Source organism: Heliconius melpomene, chromosome 16 (assembly GCF_056956725.1).
Source record: "Heliconius melpomene rosina isolate 202511_hmr_F chromosome 16, ASM5695672v1, whole genome shotgun sequence".
NCBI lineage: Eukaryota > Metazoa > Arthropoda > Insecta > Lepidoptera > Nymphalidae > Heliconius > Heliconius melpomene.
Genome location: NC_140404.1, coordinates 12,182,667 through 12,195,309, shown reverse-complemented (window position 1 = coordinate 12,195,309; position 12,643 = coordinate 12,182,667). Strand labels below are relative to the sequence as shown.

General features: G+C 33.5%; 1 protein-coding gene across 1 annotated transcript; it reads left to right on the top strand.

Moving 5' to 3' along the window:
• Nucleotides 1–162: 162 nt before the first annotated feature.
• SrpRalpha (signal recognition particle receptor alpha) lies at nt 163–12,376 on the top strand. Its single transcript, XM_085199088.1, has 8 exons — nt 163–393; nt 559–811; nt 1,148–1,264; nt 1,794–1,926; nt 6,059–6,209; nt 8,505–8,634; nt 9,218–9,360; nt 10,482–12,376. The coding sequence occupies exons 1-8, from the start codon at nt 277–279 to the stop codon at nt 11,259–11,261; spliced, it is 1,824 nt and encodes a 607-aa protein (XP_085055214.1). The 5' UTR covers nt 163–276; the 3' UTR covers nt 11,262–12,376.
• Nucleotides 12,377–12,643: the final 267 nt, after the last annotated feature.

Below are 12,643 nucleotides of genomic sequence, written 5' to 3'. Positions count from 1 at the left end.
TAAATGTAAGATAATATGATTGCTTCTGTTTAATTATTCAATTTATTTAGTAAATAATATTTACCGTAATGCTTACTATATTACGTTATAATATTATATTACATTAATATACATAATGTTTCTGAACGTAGCGGACTTGCTATCAGCGTGAGGTGTCATTTTACTGTCAAGTCAAACAAGATTGCTAGTTGCTGCAGCTACGTAAATTATAGCACGTAGTGAGAAACAGCTGCTTAGAATTGTATTAGAGTTCAATTTGTAACGTAATTATCAACAATGTTGGATCTATTTAGCATTTTCAGTAAGGGAGGCATTGTGTTGTGGTGTTTTCAAAGCACGAGTGATATATTTTCGCCTACTGTAAACGCGTTAATAAGAAATGTTATTTTACAAGTAAGTCCTTGCCACATTGAAACCTTGTTCATATTTTAATTGTGTTAAGAAGAGATTACGTTCTTGTATTAATTAGTTATTTAACGTGTAGATACTGTTAATTTGAATTTGTTTTAAATAACAGAATAAAAACATACATTTCATTTTCATTATATTATTTTCTAGGAACGTACAGGCAACAGCACGTTTAGCCATAACTCGCTGAGTCTACAATATAAACTTGACAATGAGTTCGAACTTGTGTTTGTTGTGGCGTACCAGCGTATACTGCAGCTCTCGTATGTGGACAAATTTCTAAACGATGTACATTTGGAGTTCAGGGACAAATATAAAAATGAACTCCAAGGTGGCAAACATAATATGGATTTTGATTTTAAAGCTTCCTTTGAGAGTGTCTTGAAGCAATGTGAACAATGGGGTAAGTATAGCAAAACAATTTTTTTTTCTCATTGTTGTAATCCCACACACAGCAGGTTAGACAGATAGAACCTGGGAACCTAGTATCAATGCTTTGCCTTGCTACTGGAGAGAGAATATGAAAATATTAAATATTTTTTTGCATATAAAAATCTTCTTTCTGAAGTTGAAATTGAACCTGCCATTGCATTTACGCTCACAGGCTACTTCTCCTGCCCTAGTTATGGGGGCAGGTGAGCCACAAAACAAAAATTGAGGTATAAAATTATTTTATAAACAAAAGTAATCTTTGAACTGACTAAAGCATACCCATTACTTTCAAAAAATTCTGTTGCAGCTAAATCACAGGCTAAAATTCCGAAACAAATGAGAACTTTTGAAGACTCACAGAAATCAAAAAAGACTGTTGCATCCATGATAGAGCGTAAGGGGGAAGAAAAGAGTAAGAAACAAGGTAACTATTGTTAAATAGTTTATTTTTCTGCTATTTATTGTTTAGAATGAAATCTCCCATTTAAAATGTGTACAAAACTAGATTCTTACGCCTGCCTGCATGTCCTTCATTTCATTATGTCATAAAATTATCTAGCTTGATGATTATTTTAAACTTCTAATGACAAATTAGCTATCATAAAACATATTAACTTTATTTTGGCATAGGAAACATATTGTTTTTTTTTTGGTAGTAAATACTTTACCTACATAGGAAAGAAAAGTTTCATCAATTATAGCAATTATGTAGAATAACATTATTATGGTTATTAATTGGTTCTATTATGTTATTAAATGCCACCAACAACATTTTTTTCTTATATATCTTCCATCTACAGACATTGATCGCTACAATTATATTATAAGCATAAATTTAGAGATGATTGAAGAGTAAATTAAAATAAAATATTTATTTTTAAAATAATATATAAATATTTCTATTAAAACGAATATAGTTATATAGTCTTTTAAAAAGCTAATATTATTTACAGTTAAAATAGTAGATAATAAGAGCATTCCCAATGGCAAGGTGGAGGAGTCTCCGGAGACTGATGACGACGTGATCGCCGCCAACAGGGCCAAGATGGCTCAGAAGCTGGCTGCCAAAACCAAAAAGGACACTAAGTGAGTTAATAATATATTAATTTAAATACAGTATGGTCGATGAGACATGGCCGTTCTGAAGTTCCAATCTGTAGATGAGTGTTCAAAGGATGATGGGCAAATGTATGGAATCTGGGACCACTCTCCGATAGTAATAAGATATATGTCATTGGATAAGTTATTTCCGTAGGAACAAATTTTTTAATGGCAACTTTGTAGTCACGCTTGACTGATCAGAGATATAATAGTTTCACATTATCTTTTTGTTAAGGGTCATGATAAGTATTTGATAATTATTTATTATTATAATTATATATTAAATCTATTACAAGATCTCTAGTCTGGTATTTAAGGTACACGTGACTTAGGGATCATCTATTGCTGGTGCGTTTAACTCTTGAGACAGTGTGCGAAACAAAGTATTACCATAAAATAAAAGCAGTAAGTAAACACAATAAACAACATTATATTCATTATAAAAGTTTGTATCCTTTATTTTGTAACAAATGTTTGTAACAAAGTTGTTCCTATTAGAAACACCTATCCAATGACATATGTTTTATTGCTAAGGCATTGCGTTTGAGTGAGTTTGCCTCAACATATGTAAACTAATAATTTTGATAGTGCTATGGTGTAGAACAGGGTCATCATATTTATTGCCAATTATTTATTCTGAGGAAAAATAAAATTGTGCTTATTATGCAAGTTTCGAACATTTTAAGTAATCCATATCTATATTATAAATTCAAGAGTAACTCTGTCTGTCTTTTACGCAATCAGGCCTAAACCGTTAATTTAATTGTGATAAAATACTCATATAGAGACACATGAGGGTACCGGGATGAACATAGGATACTTTTTTTTCTTATATTTGTAATATTGTCAATATATGTATATTAATATATTAAAATACTTTTATCCCGCCATGTTAATAACAACCGTCACTATGCGACCGTTGCTAAGAAACGATTTGCAAAGTTTGTTGTTTTAATAAAACGTCACCCAAAATGAGTTTGCTTAACGCGTACATGGCGCGCGCCGACTCTACCTTATGAGACACAAAAACAAAAATATTGTCCTTTAAATATTTTTAAATAGTTCGCGTTGATATAAACTATAAATATAGATTTGTATACATTAACAAAAATTAGATGATTTCTATAATTTGATATTCATACTTATGAAAATTAATATAATAGTCACTTTTAGCATTTTATCTAGATTGAAATTATAGTTTACTGTATAACATTCTAATAAATAATTAAGGAGATGTCAGTGATTCGAAATGACCTAGCCTTCGGGCGGCATAGTATGACCGACGCGAACGGGCAGATGACTTTGATGGTTTTGTAAATTTTTATATATTTTCGAATAACTGTTAATTTTTATGTAATTATTTGTTGCTTATAATTAATTTATCTCAGTTCGGTTATCTATACCGATGTTATACACTTAAAATATTAATTAATAATAATAATAATAATAATAATAATACTTTATTGCACTAAAATAAACAAAGAATCAGTACAGTAACAGTAATTACAGAAAGACAATACATAGTGCAATGGCGGCCTTATCACTAAAAGCGATTTCTTACAGGCAACCATTTGAAAGGACTTATTATATAAAAGATAGCGAAAAGGTGCAAAAAGTAATAATAAATATGATACTATCAAATATAAATACGTTATTTATCATATAAACATACATACACGGATAAATACACAACATACATACATACAAATATATACATACATGCCTACATACAAATACATAAATATATACATACATACGTACATACATACTTAGATACACCCAATATACATAGATACAAATAGAAATAAATAAAGGGAGTAAATAGATACAAATAAATAAAGGGATTAAGCAAAAATGTCAGTTTAGGTATTTAGCTTGAGATAGTGCTGCTTAACGCCCAATATTAATAATGTATCTCCTATCTCCAGTTAACGTCTATCTCGTACTGTCCGACATATCTATCCAATCACTAACCTGCATGCCGTCCTCCATCTCTGTCTATTTCAATCTATGGTAGCAATTTTTGGATTAGGATTGGTTATTAACATTGGGCGTAAGACGCCGCTTAAATATCCCAACCGATTGGGATCGTCTCACTTCCACTGGCAGCTCATTCCAAAGTTTTACTGTCATCACAGTAAAGGAATCGCCATAGCATTTCGTGAGGGACAAAGGTATTGCAAGGAGGTTGTTGTTACGGGAACGGAGGGTTTGGGAGTGTACGGTGTCCGACCCTAGAAACTTAAAACAAATAATAATAATAATCATTAATTTTAATCATTCAATTTCATCAATCATTTGTTCATTTCGGTTACTCAGATATTTTTTCTAATAATAAATCTCCACTTATTATTCTTTTTTAACTTTTTTTAATTATTTAGGCTTATATTTTCTTACAAATTCTATTGAAAACCGAAAATAATTTCATAAATATATTTAATAAATAATCGTATAGTTCAAGCGGGCGTAGCCGCGTCCAGGCCCACTAGTCCTATCCTATCCTATCCTATATCTTATAAAACAAAGTCGCTTTTCGTGTCTGTCTGTTGTTTCTAACTCTTCTTCTTCTAAACCACCCAACGAATTTTGATCCGGTTTTCACCATTAGATCGAGTATTTTTCGTAGAAGGTTTATATATAGTTTATTATTTGTACATTCTCATGTAAATTAACATAAATACGATAAATATGTATAAAGTCCTACCCGTTGAGACACTTTCGCGCATGCGCTGCTCTAATGGTAAGTACTACATGAAAAAAAAGTCCGCGACGGCATATTCGTATCTTTTAATGATAACGTGTAGTGATCATTTTTCTGTCTAAAAATTATAATTTTTTAATTATAATTTCAATATATTTTTTATTGTGAGGGATATTTTTCCATAATGGTATTAATCCTTATCCTTTAAAATACTTTATTAATTTTTTACGTTAAACGAAGATAAAATTTGCTTTTACAATATTTCGAAATTGCGAATAGTTTTACAGAAAAACGCATTTAATTGTTGACACATCCCCCCATTGACACATCAGCTGTATGTTACTCAAGTTTCACTTATCCCTTACTCTCAGCATATAAATAAGTACATTAGTTACGTTGGCCATTTAATGTAGACTAAAACTGTCTTTTACTGTTTTTCATTTTAATAAGTACTTTAGAAGTTGTTACAATATCAAAAAATCATTGCTGCGAAACGGCTCGCCACTCGCCATGCGTCCGCCGCGCCCGCCTGCCTTACATGCATCGGTGGTTCAGTGGTAGACTGCTCGCTTGCCACGCGGGCGGCCCGGGTTCGATTCCCGGCCGATGCATTCTATTTAATTTTCCTCACAGGCAGTGCTTGCTTTTCATCAGGGACAGAATACCCTCTTCAGCATTAACCAAAAGCTCGAAAAAAAAAACCCGCCTACCTCTATAGCGACGAAGATTTAGATGCGTTTGCACGTATTGGATAATTGGAGTTGAATGTATTATTGCAGCGCGATATATTTGGTTTCATATTTTTTGTAGTAGTTATTAGTAGGTAGGTTTTTGTTTATAATTTCTTCCGTTTAAAAATAGTCATTTAACTATCTAAAAATAGTCATTTAAATACATTTTAATAAGTACTTGAAAAAATTAATAGCACAGATTTAAATTTACGGTACCTACTAAAAAATCCTTGCTGTGTGAAACAATTGGAAAATCCTTATTGAAACTACGAAAATGCGGGTTGCATTAGGGTTTAATTAATTTTCACATTGTCTTAAGTGCTTTGCAAACATACATTATATGAATAATCCAGTAGTAAAAGCGGGCGAAGCCGCAAGAGGGTCGCTAGTATTATATAAATTACTTTGAACGACACTATGCTACTTAAAAATTGAAATTAGTGATTTGAATTAAAAAATATGTATTTTTGTATTAAATTGTCCATTTAGCAAGGAAGGAATATTAATTCGCTTAAATAATTTTAAAGTAATCCGCGGTACAGTATAAGAGTCATTTGGCGCATTGGGAGTGTGTCATTCACAATGAATAATTATTTATTCACGTCCTTTATGATCACGTGGGTGAAGTTTTAAGGAAGCCCATATTTTATTAAATATAATTTTAAAAATATCTTAATTGTTATAGGAAATCCCCAAAAAGTCCCAAATCACCCGAAGCCAAGGTAAAGAAGCCACGTGTGTGGTCTCTGGGGGGAGACTCCCGCGACCTTCCCTCGCTGGACTTCAGTACCGACAAGGAGGTGGAGGGGCAGCCGCAGAACGAGAGTGATGTTCAGGTATTTGACGATTACTGTAAAAAATGGAAACCCAACGTTGAGTTGGGCCCGTGACCCGTGTGTGGGAATCGGAGTGTGTTTACCTAAGCTACCTGATATTTGATTGTAACTCCTTCTTAGTGCTTTAGTGGGTAACAACGACATTGATATATTGATTGATTGACGTGACGTAATGTAGCAGGGCATGATTCACGTACAATTCAATAAATGGACCGTTTATTTTGAAAGTGGTGTAAGTCCATTTTATTTTGTTTCGAGAAAATTAAAGGTTACTATATTTGTTGATTTAAAAATACAGGCAAATCATATAAGGTCTGGCATTGTTTCTATAGTTTTATCAACATTTAATTTGTTTATGTAAATTTGTTTTTGGCTAATTAGACTACGATAACACATATTTATGTGCTGTAAATGGACTTACACCACTTTCAAAATTAGACATTTGTAAAAATCGTTTAATTTCAATTTTGAAAAATCAAATATCGCTTAAAATATACTTTTGTTTACAAATACGCATAACAACACATAACACTTTATTTTAGACGGCAATTACATTGTCATGACAAGAATTTACTTATTCTCTGCATGTGGTAGTGTTTCAAAATATGCATGATGCACCGGAGGCATATAGGGTTACTACCCTCACTGAAGCAGCTACTGCTGCTTCATGTATTTATATTTTTCGTACGTAATCCTATAAATATTATATGTCTGAAAGTTTGTAAGTTTTTTTTTGGGTCAAGGTATCGCCAAAAGTACGTAATATATTGGATTCAAATTTAATACACAGCTAGATTATGAATTGGAATAGTACATGGGCAACATTTTATTTAAAATGAATTTTTAACTCCTAAATGATATAAAATTAGAAAAATCGTAATAAGATTGCGGATTTTTCTGCAAAAAGATGGCGCTACTGTTGTTTTTTTAATTCGCCAAAATACGGGCAAAGATACGGAGTCATACAGCCTTGTCGTATTTATTTTCTTCTCACAGGTTATGCGCTGTACATTTTCTAATACATTTCTCTATTTTTTTAATATCTATCTTAAAGACTTACGAGTAGTGGAAACAATGCAGATCGTCCGCTAGTGAAACCGCGGAACACAGCTAGTATAAAATAAAGCAAAAATAAAAAAAACACACTGCTCGGCATCCATCTGCTATGCCACCTACCTCTGTCAATTGGACTTACGCCACTTTCATAATCGATCATTATGCAATTTCATTTACCGACCGATTTTAAGTTGTACAAAACATGGGATTTTTTTGAGAAATTAAACACGGACTAGTTATATATAAAAAAAATACATTAAATTAAGCATGAATTACGTGATAGCTCAAATTTTCTCAAAAATGGACTTACACCACTTTCAAAATAAACGGGCCAAATAAGAATTTATCAATTCGATCCAATAGTTAATTAACAAAATAATTTGGAAACAATGGACACTAAACAATATAAACTTTAATAATTCTACAAATAATGCGACTATATCTAGGACTCTCAATCTCCGTCTTCCACCTGACATCATCACTACTACCTTCTAGTATTCTTCAGTATAACGTTACTGTTATAATATTATAAAGAAGAAACATTTGTATTTTTGTATGTGTGTTTGTATTGTTTTCACACAAAATTTACTAGATCAATTTCAAAAATTCCTTCACCATTACAAGCTGCATCTTCACTGACCAACATAGGCTATATTACTTTTTGAAAAAAAAAAATAATCTATACTAATATAATAAAGCGGAAGAGTTTGTTTGTTTGTTTGTTTGTTTGTTTGTTTGTTTGTTTGTTTGTTTGTTTGTTTGTTTGTTTGTTTGTTTGTTTGTTTGTTTGTTTGTTTGTTTGAACGCTAAGATCTCTGGATCTACTGGTTCGATTTACTTTGTTTTTGTTTTGTATGAAAGCTGCATTCTTCAGAAGTGCTATAGGCTATATAACATTACATTACACATATATACTAATAAATTAAAATACTTTCTAATTTGACATGCAATTTATTCTGCCATGTTAATAACAACCGTCGTCGCTACGCGACCGCGTTCGTTACCGCGTCATTTTGATATTCATCCTTATGAAAATAAATATAATAGTCACTTTTAGCATTTCATCTAGATTGAAATTATATTTCTATAGAAATTATATTCTTATATTTCAAGCAGGCGTAGCCGCGTCCGGGTCCGCTAGTTCCTAATAAAAATGCAATAATGTAAACCAAGGTGTGAAAAATTAGTGGGCCGCCGTGAAGCCGCGAACCGGTCGCTATATATAAAATAAACTTTCAGTTGGTGGGTCGTATGACGGGTGCCATACAAGACCTGGAAGTGGAGTCGGACGAGAGCAGCGACGAGGAGGAGCAACTCCTGAAGCAGCCCAGCCCCAAGAAAACGGGGGGCATGTTCAGTATTTTCAAAGGTTAGATTTTGTTTGTATATATGTTATGCTTATATTTTTTTAATTTATTATGAAAATAATGCTCTTTCGACGCCTTTTTTTACCGTATCTCGGATATAGCCTCCCCAGGCAGAGGAAATCTAGTCTTATTATATATGACACACCGTTCCCGCTGTTTACATCAGTGTCAGTGCTGCTCAACAGCGATTCAGGTTGTTGGATGTGTTACATTTTTAATATTGACAAGTGATAGTCATTGTACAAAAGTTGAAATAATAATTATTAATATCAATAATTGTTATTTCAACCTTTATGTTGTTTGAAAAATTTAAAATGTTACAAATGAAGATATTTAGAATTTATTTTATGTTCGATTTTATCCGCAAAATGGGGCGAATCGGATATTTCTGCGGGTTTTTTGTTAATTATTTGGAGAATTTATGCATAATTGAAGTTTTGTTGTTTTTTACGTAGCTGGATTATTGATAATTAGCTAGCCAATAAAAGTTTCATATAGTGTGGTTTTTACAGTAGTTTTGGAAGTACGGCATAAATATAAAAGTTTTCTCAAAATATAGTGTTTTAATATGTTTTTTGTATACAGGTCTGGTGGGTTCTAAAGCGTTAACATCAGAGGCGATGCGTCCCATACTCGACCATCTCAGAGACCATTTGATAGCTAAAAATGTGGCGGCGGAGATCGCCAACAAACTATGCGACTCCGTGGCTGAGAAGCTGGAGGGCAAGGTGAGGGTTGAACTTTTTGTTCTTGTTATACGAAATGGAATTTTGTGTTTTACATAGTGTTTTTTTTTACATATGTTTGGTATAGAAATTCTTCGTTGGTGTAAGATAAAGCTTTTATTTTCATTTGTTTTTTATTTTTTATTATTTATTTGTTTTAACACTACAGACACTTGGTCCGTACGCTTTTTTATATATTTTATTATTATATCTAATTTTCTTATTACATATATTAATTACATTATTGTTTTTATACATACAATTAATACCTATTATAAGAAAATATTATTTTTAACTTTACAATGTTTTATAAAATTTTACTTAGATCTAAGGTGTTAAGAGTGTTTTTTTAACTTAGAAGCATACCTAGAAAACCTAGTGAAAAGAGGATTCGTTTTCTACACATCGCTTAATTAGGGTTCCGTACTTTTTAAGGAAAAGAGGAACCCTTGTAAGTTCATTCTGTTGTCCGTCTGTCTATCTGTCAAGACCGTTTGCCTCAGGTATGACATCGAGTTGAAATTCAAACCTGTAACCTATAACCCTCAAATCTACGGCCCCATGATTTCCTGATAACAAACTTATTTCATTATTACTTAGAAAAAAGATATGGCCGACACTATAAAGGAATTCAAAATTCATAGAGTACTTCCGGTTAACCTAGAATTATGAAATTTGGCAGTTAGCATCTACTACAGCTAGCATCTACAGGTAGAACTAGTTCCGGAAAATAATCTGAAAACTGTACATTTGTGGTTAAATCCTAAAAAATAATTGCTTTAAAAGGTTAGCAAAATTTTGGTATTAAAGCTGCTAGTTCAAGTGAAGTATCAGATGAAAAGGGTTTGGCTAAGCTAAGCCTGAATTTAAGGAAAAGGTCGAGACCTCCAATTTTTGTACGGAACTCTCGGTGCGCGAGCCCGACTCGCGCTTGTCTGGTTTTTTTACGGCGTTTTATGGAGGAATTCAATGTCACGCCATACGTGAATATCTAAAATATTTATTTCTCCCAGTGAGAATTGAATCCACAACCTTCGCTTTTACAAACACACGTTGTCTAACATACACTTCAATATCAATTTATTTAGTGACAATAGTATAAATAATAACATGTTTGTACACAGGTGATGGGCACCTTCGATACAGTGTCCCGCACAGTGCGGTCCGCGCTACACGACGCGCTGGTACAGCTGCTGTCTCCGCGGCGCCGCCTCGATATACTGCGGGACTGCCTGCACGCCAGGGACCAGGGCAGGCCCTACATGATAGTGTTCTGCGGCGTCAACGGGGTCGGAAAGTCCACCAACCTGGCCAAAGTGTCCTTCTGGCTGATGGAAAACGGCTTAAGAGTGTTGATAGCAGCGGGAGATACGTTCCGGGCCGGTGCCGTGGAACAGCTGAGAACACATGTCCGTCGTCTGAGTGCTCTACATCCTGGTGCCGTGGAGTTGTTCGAGCGAGGGTACGGAGCTGATGCCGCAGCGGTTGCGGCTGCTGCTAAGAAATACGCCATAACAGCGGGGTACCACGTGGTGCTGGTCGACACTGCTGGCAGGATGCAGGATAACGCACCGCTGATGAAGGCACTCGCCAAGCTAGTGACCCTAAACGACCCGGACTTAGTATTGTTCGTGGGAGAGGCGCTCGTCGGGAACGAGGCCGTAGACCAGCTGCTGAAGTTCAACAGAGCGCTGGCGGACCACAGCGACAGCTCACAGGGGGAGGCGCGGCTCATGGACGGCATCGTGCTGACTAAGTTCGACACCATCGACGACAAAGTGGGCGCGGCCGTGTCCATGACGTACGTGACGGGGCAGCCCGTGGTATTCGTGGGCACGGGACAGACCTACGCGGACCTGAAGGCGTTGAACGCCGGCGCAGTGGTGCACGCGCTCATGAAGTGACCTGTCACATGCCTAAATATACTCTTCTATTTTTTTCCGTTATCAATAAATTTTACTCTTATCAAAACTCCGATACCCAAATGTTGTATATTTTTTCATCAATCCATTGTTAAACAATATTAAAGGTTTTAAATATATATATTTTTAATAAAAAAATTTTTGTCACAAATATGAATTAGAAAATATAATTTGTTTTAAAAATTATACTATCGTAATGGCATTCCGAATGACACAAGTCAGTAATGTTAAGTATTAAAAAAGAACACCGAAATTAAAACCGAAACTATGTATTGCTTCCAAACATACTGTAAGACCATCATAAATTAGAATTTTTATTACTGAAAAACTTTAAACATTTTATTTAACGTTATTTTTAACAACTTCGACACATTAAATGAAAATCTTTATTTCGCTTCAAAGCTACCTTTATGTCATAACTGTTGTTGTAGTACGTTTTTAAGATATAATTTTAAAGAGTACTTATTTTGACTGTTATATATTCTATATTCTAACTATAAAAACTTCCATTTCTTTAGAAATTATGATAATTAATTTTATTTTATCTGTGGTTACCTTGTTTAAATCTATAATTATATAATATTTAAGTATCTTCAGTTAAAGGTGCTGGGTAAAGTCGATGAGGACCCAAAAATAAGTGAAAATATACAATTAGTGAAAGCATAGGATTAATTTTACAGTGCCTTGTCCCAATATTGAAACTTATTGTGACCTTTAATCACTTCCGGTGGCAGCCATTTTTAAAAGTAAACATTTTTTAAAATTTGTATTGTTTATAAATTATGAACGCCGGAGTAAAATAGGGCTTCTTTTCTATTATTTTTAATAATTTTGTAAACTGTTGCCTCCTATATGTCATATAACGAATCATGTAGCAAATTTTGCAAATGACACTGCCTTAGCAACATGCGTTCTAATGAAATCACGTTTATGAAGAGTTTACTATATGCAATTATAATTACAATTAATTATACGAAATATGATTGATTACTTAACGTGTAAAGTAATCCGGTCACTGTTCACTGATAATTGTTTTATTTTTTTTTGTTTAGTTTTCGTTATTATTTTATGAAAATAAAGTTATTTTTATGAAACCATTATGTGTGTTTATTAAACTTAAACTTCCCTTATTAGTATTTGTAAAAGTTATTATATTATTGCGGCGTTGAGTTCAGCCACTCAACACGCAATGCCTCCAGAATTCGGCAGAAAGTGGGGAACAGAATGTCTTAACACTATGATCCCTCTGCCTACCTGCTGCCTGCTGTGTACGCCATATATACATGATACTTCTCTTAAACACTTCAAGCACTACGTATATAAAAAAAATAACGGATAAATCATTTTATTCTAGAATTTGTTTG

Bases quoted from the DNA above. Each gene is read 5' to 3' on its own strand.
- SrpRalpha (XM_085199088.1), top strand. From the start codon at position 277: ATGTTGGATCTATTTAGCATTTTCAGTAAGGGAGGCATTGTGTTGTGG. The intron at 394-558 runs GTAAGTCCTTGC...ATTATTTTCTAG, and splicing joins TAAGAAATGTTATTTTACAA to GAACGTACAGGCAACAGCAC. The intron at 8,635-9,217 runs GTTAGATTTTGT...TTTTGTATACAG, and splicing joins CATGTTCAGTATTTTCAAAG to GTCTGGTGGGTTCTAAAGCG.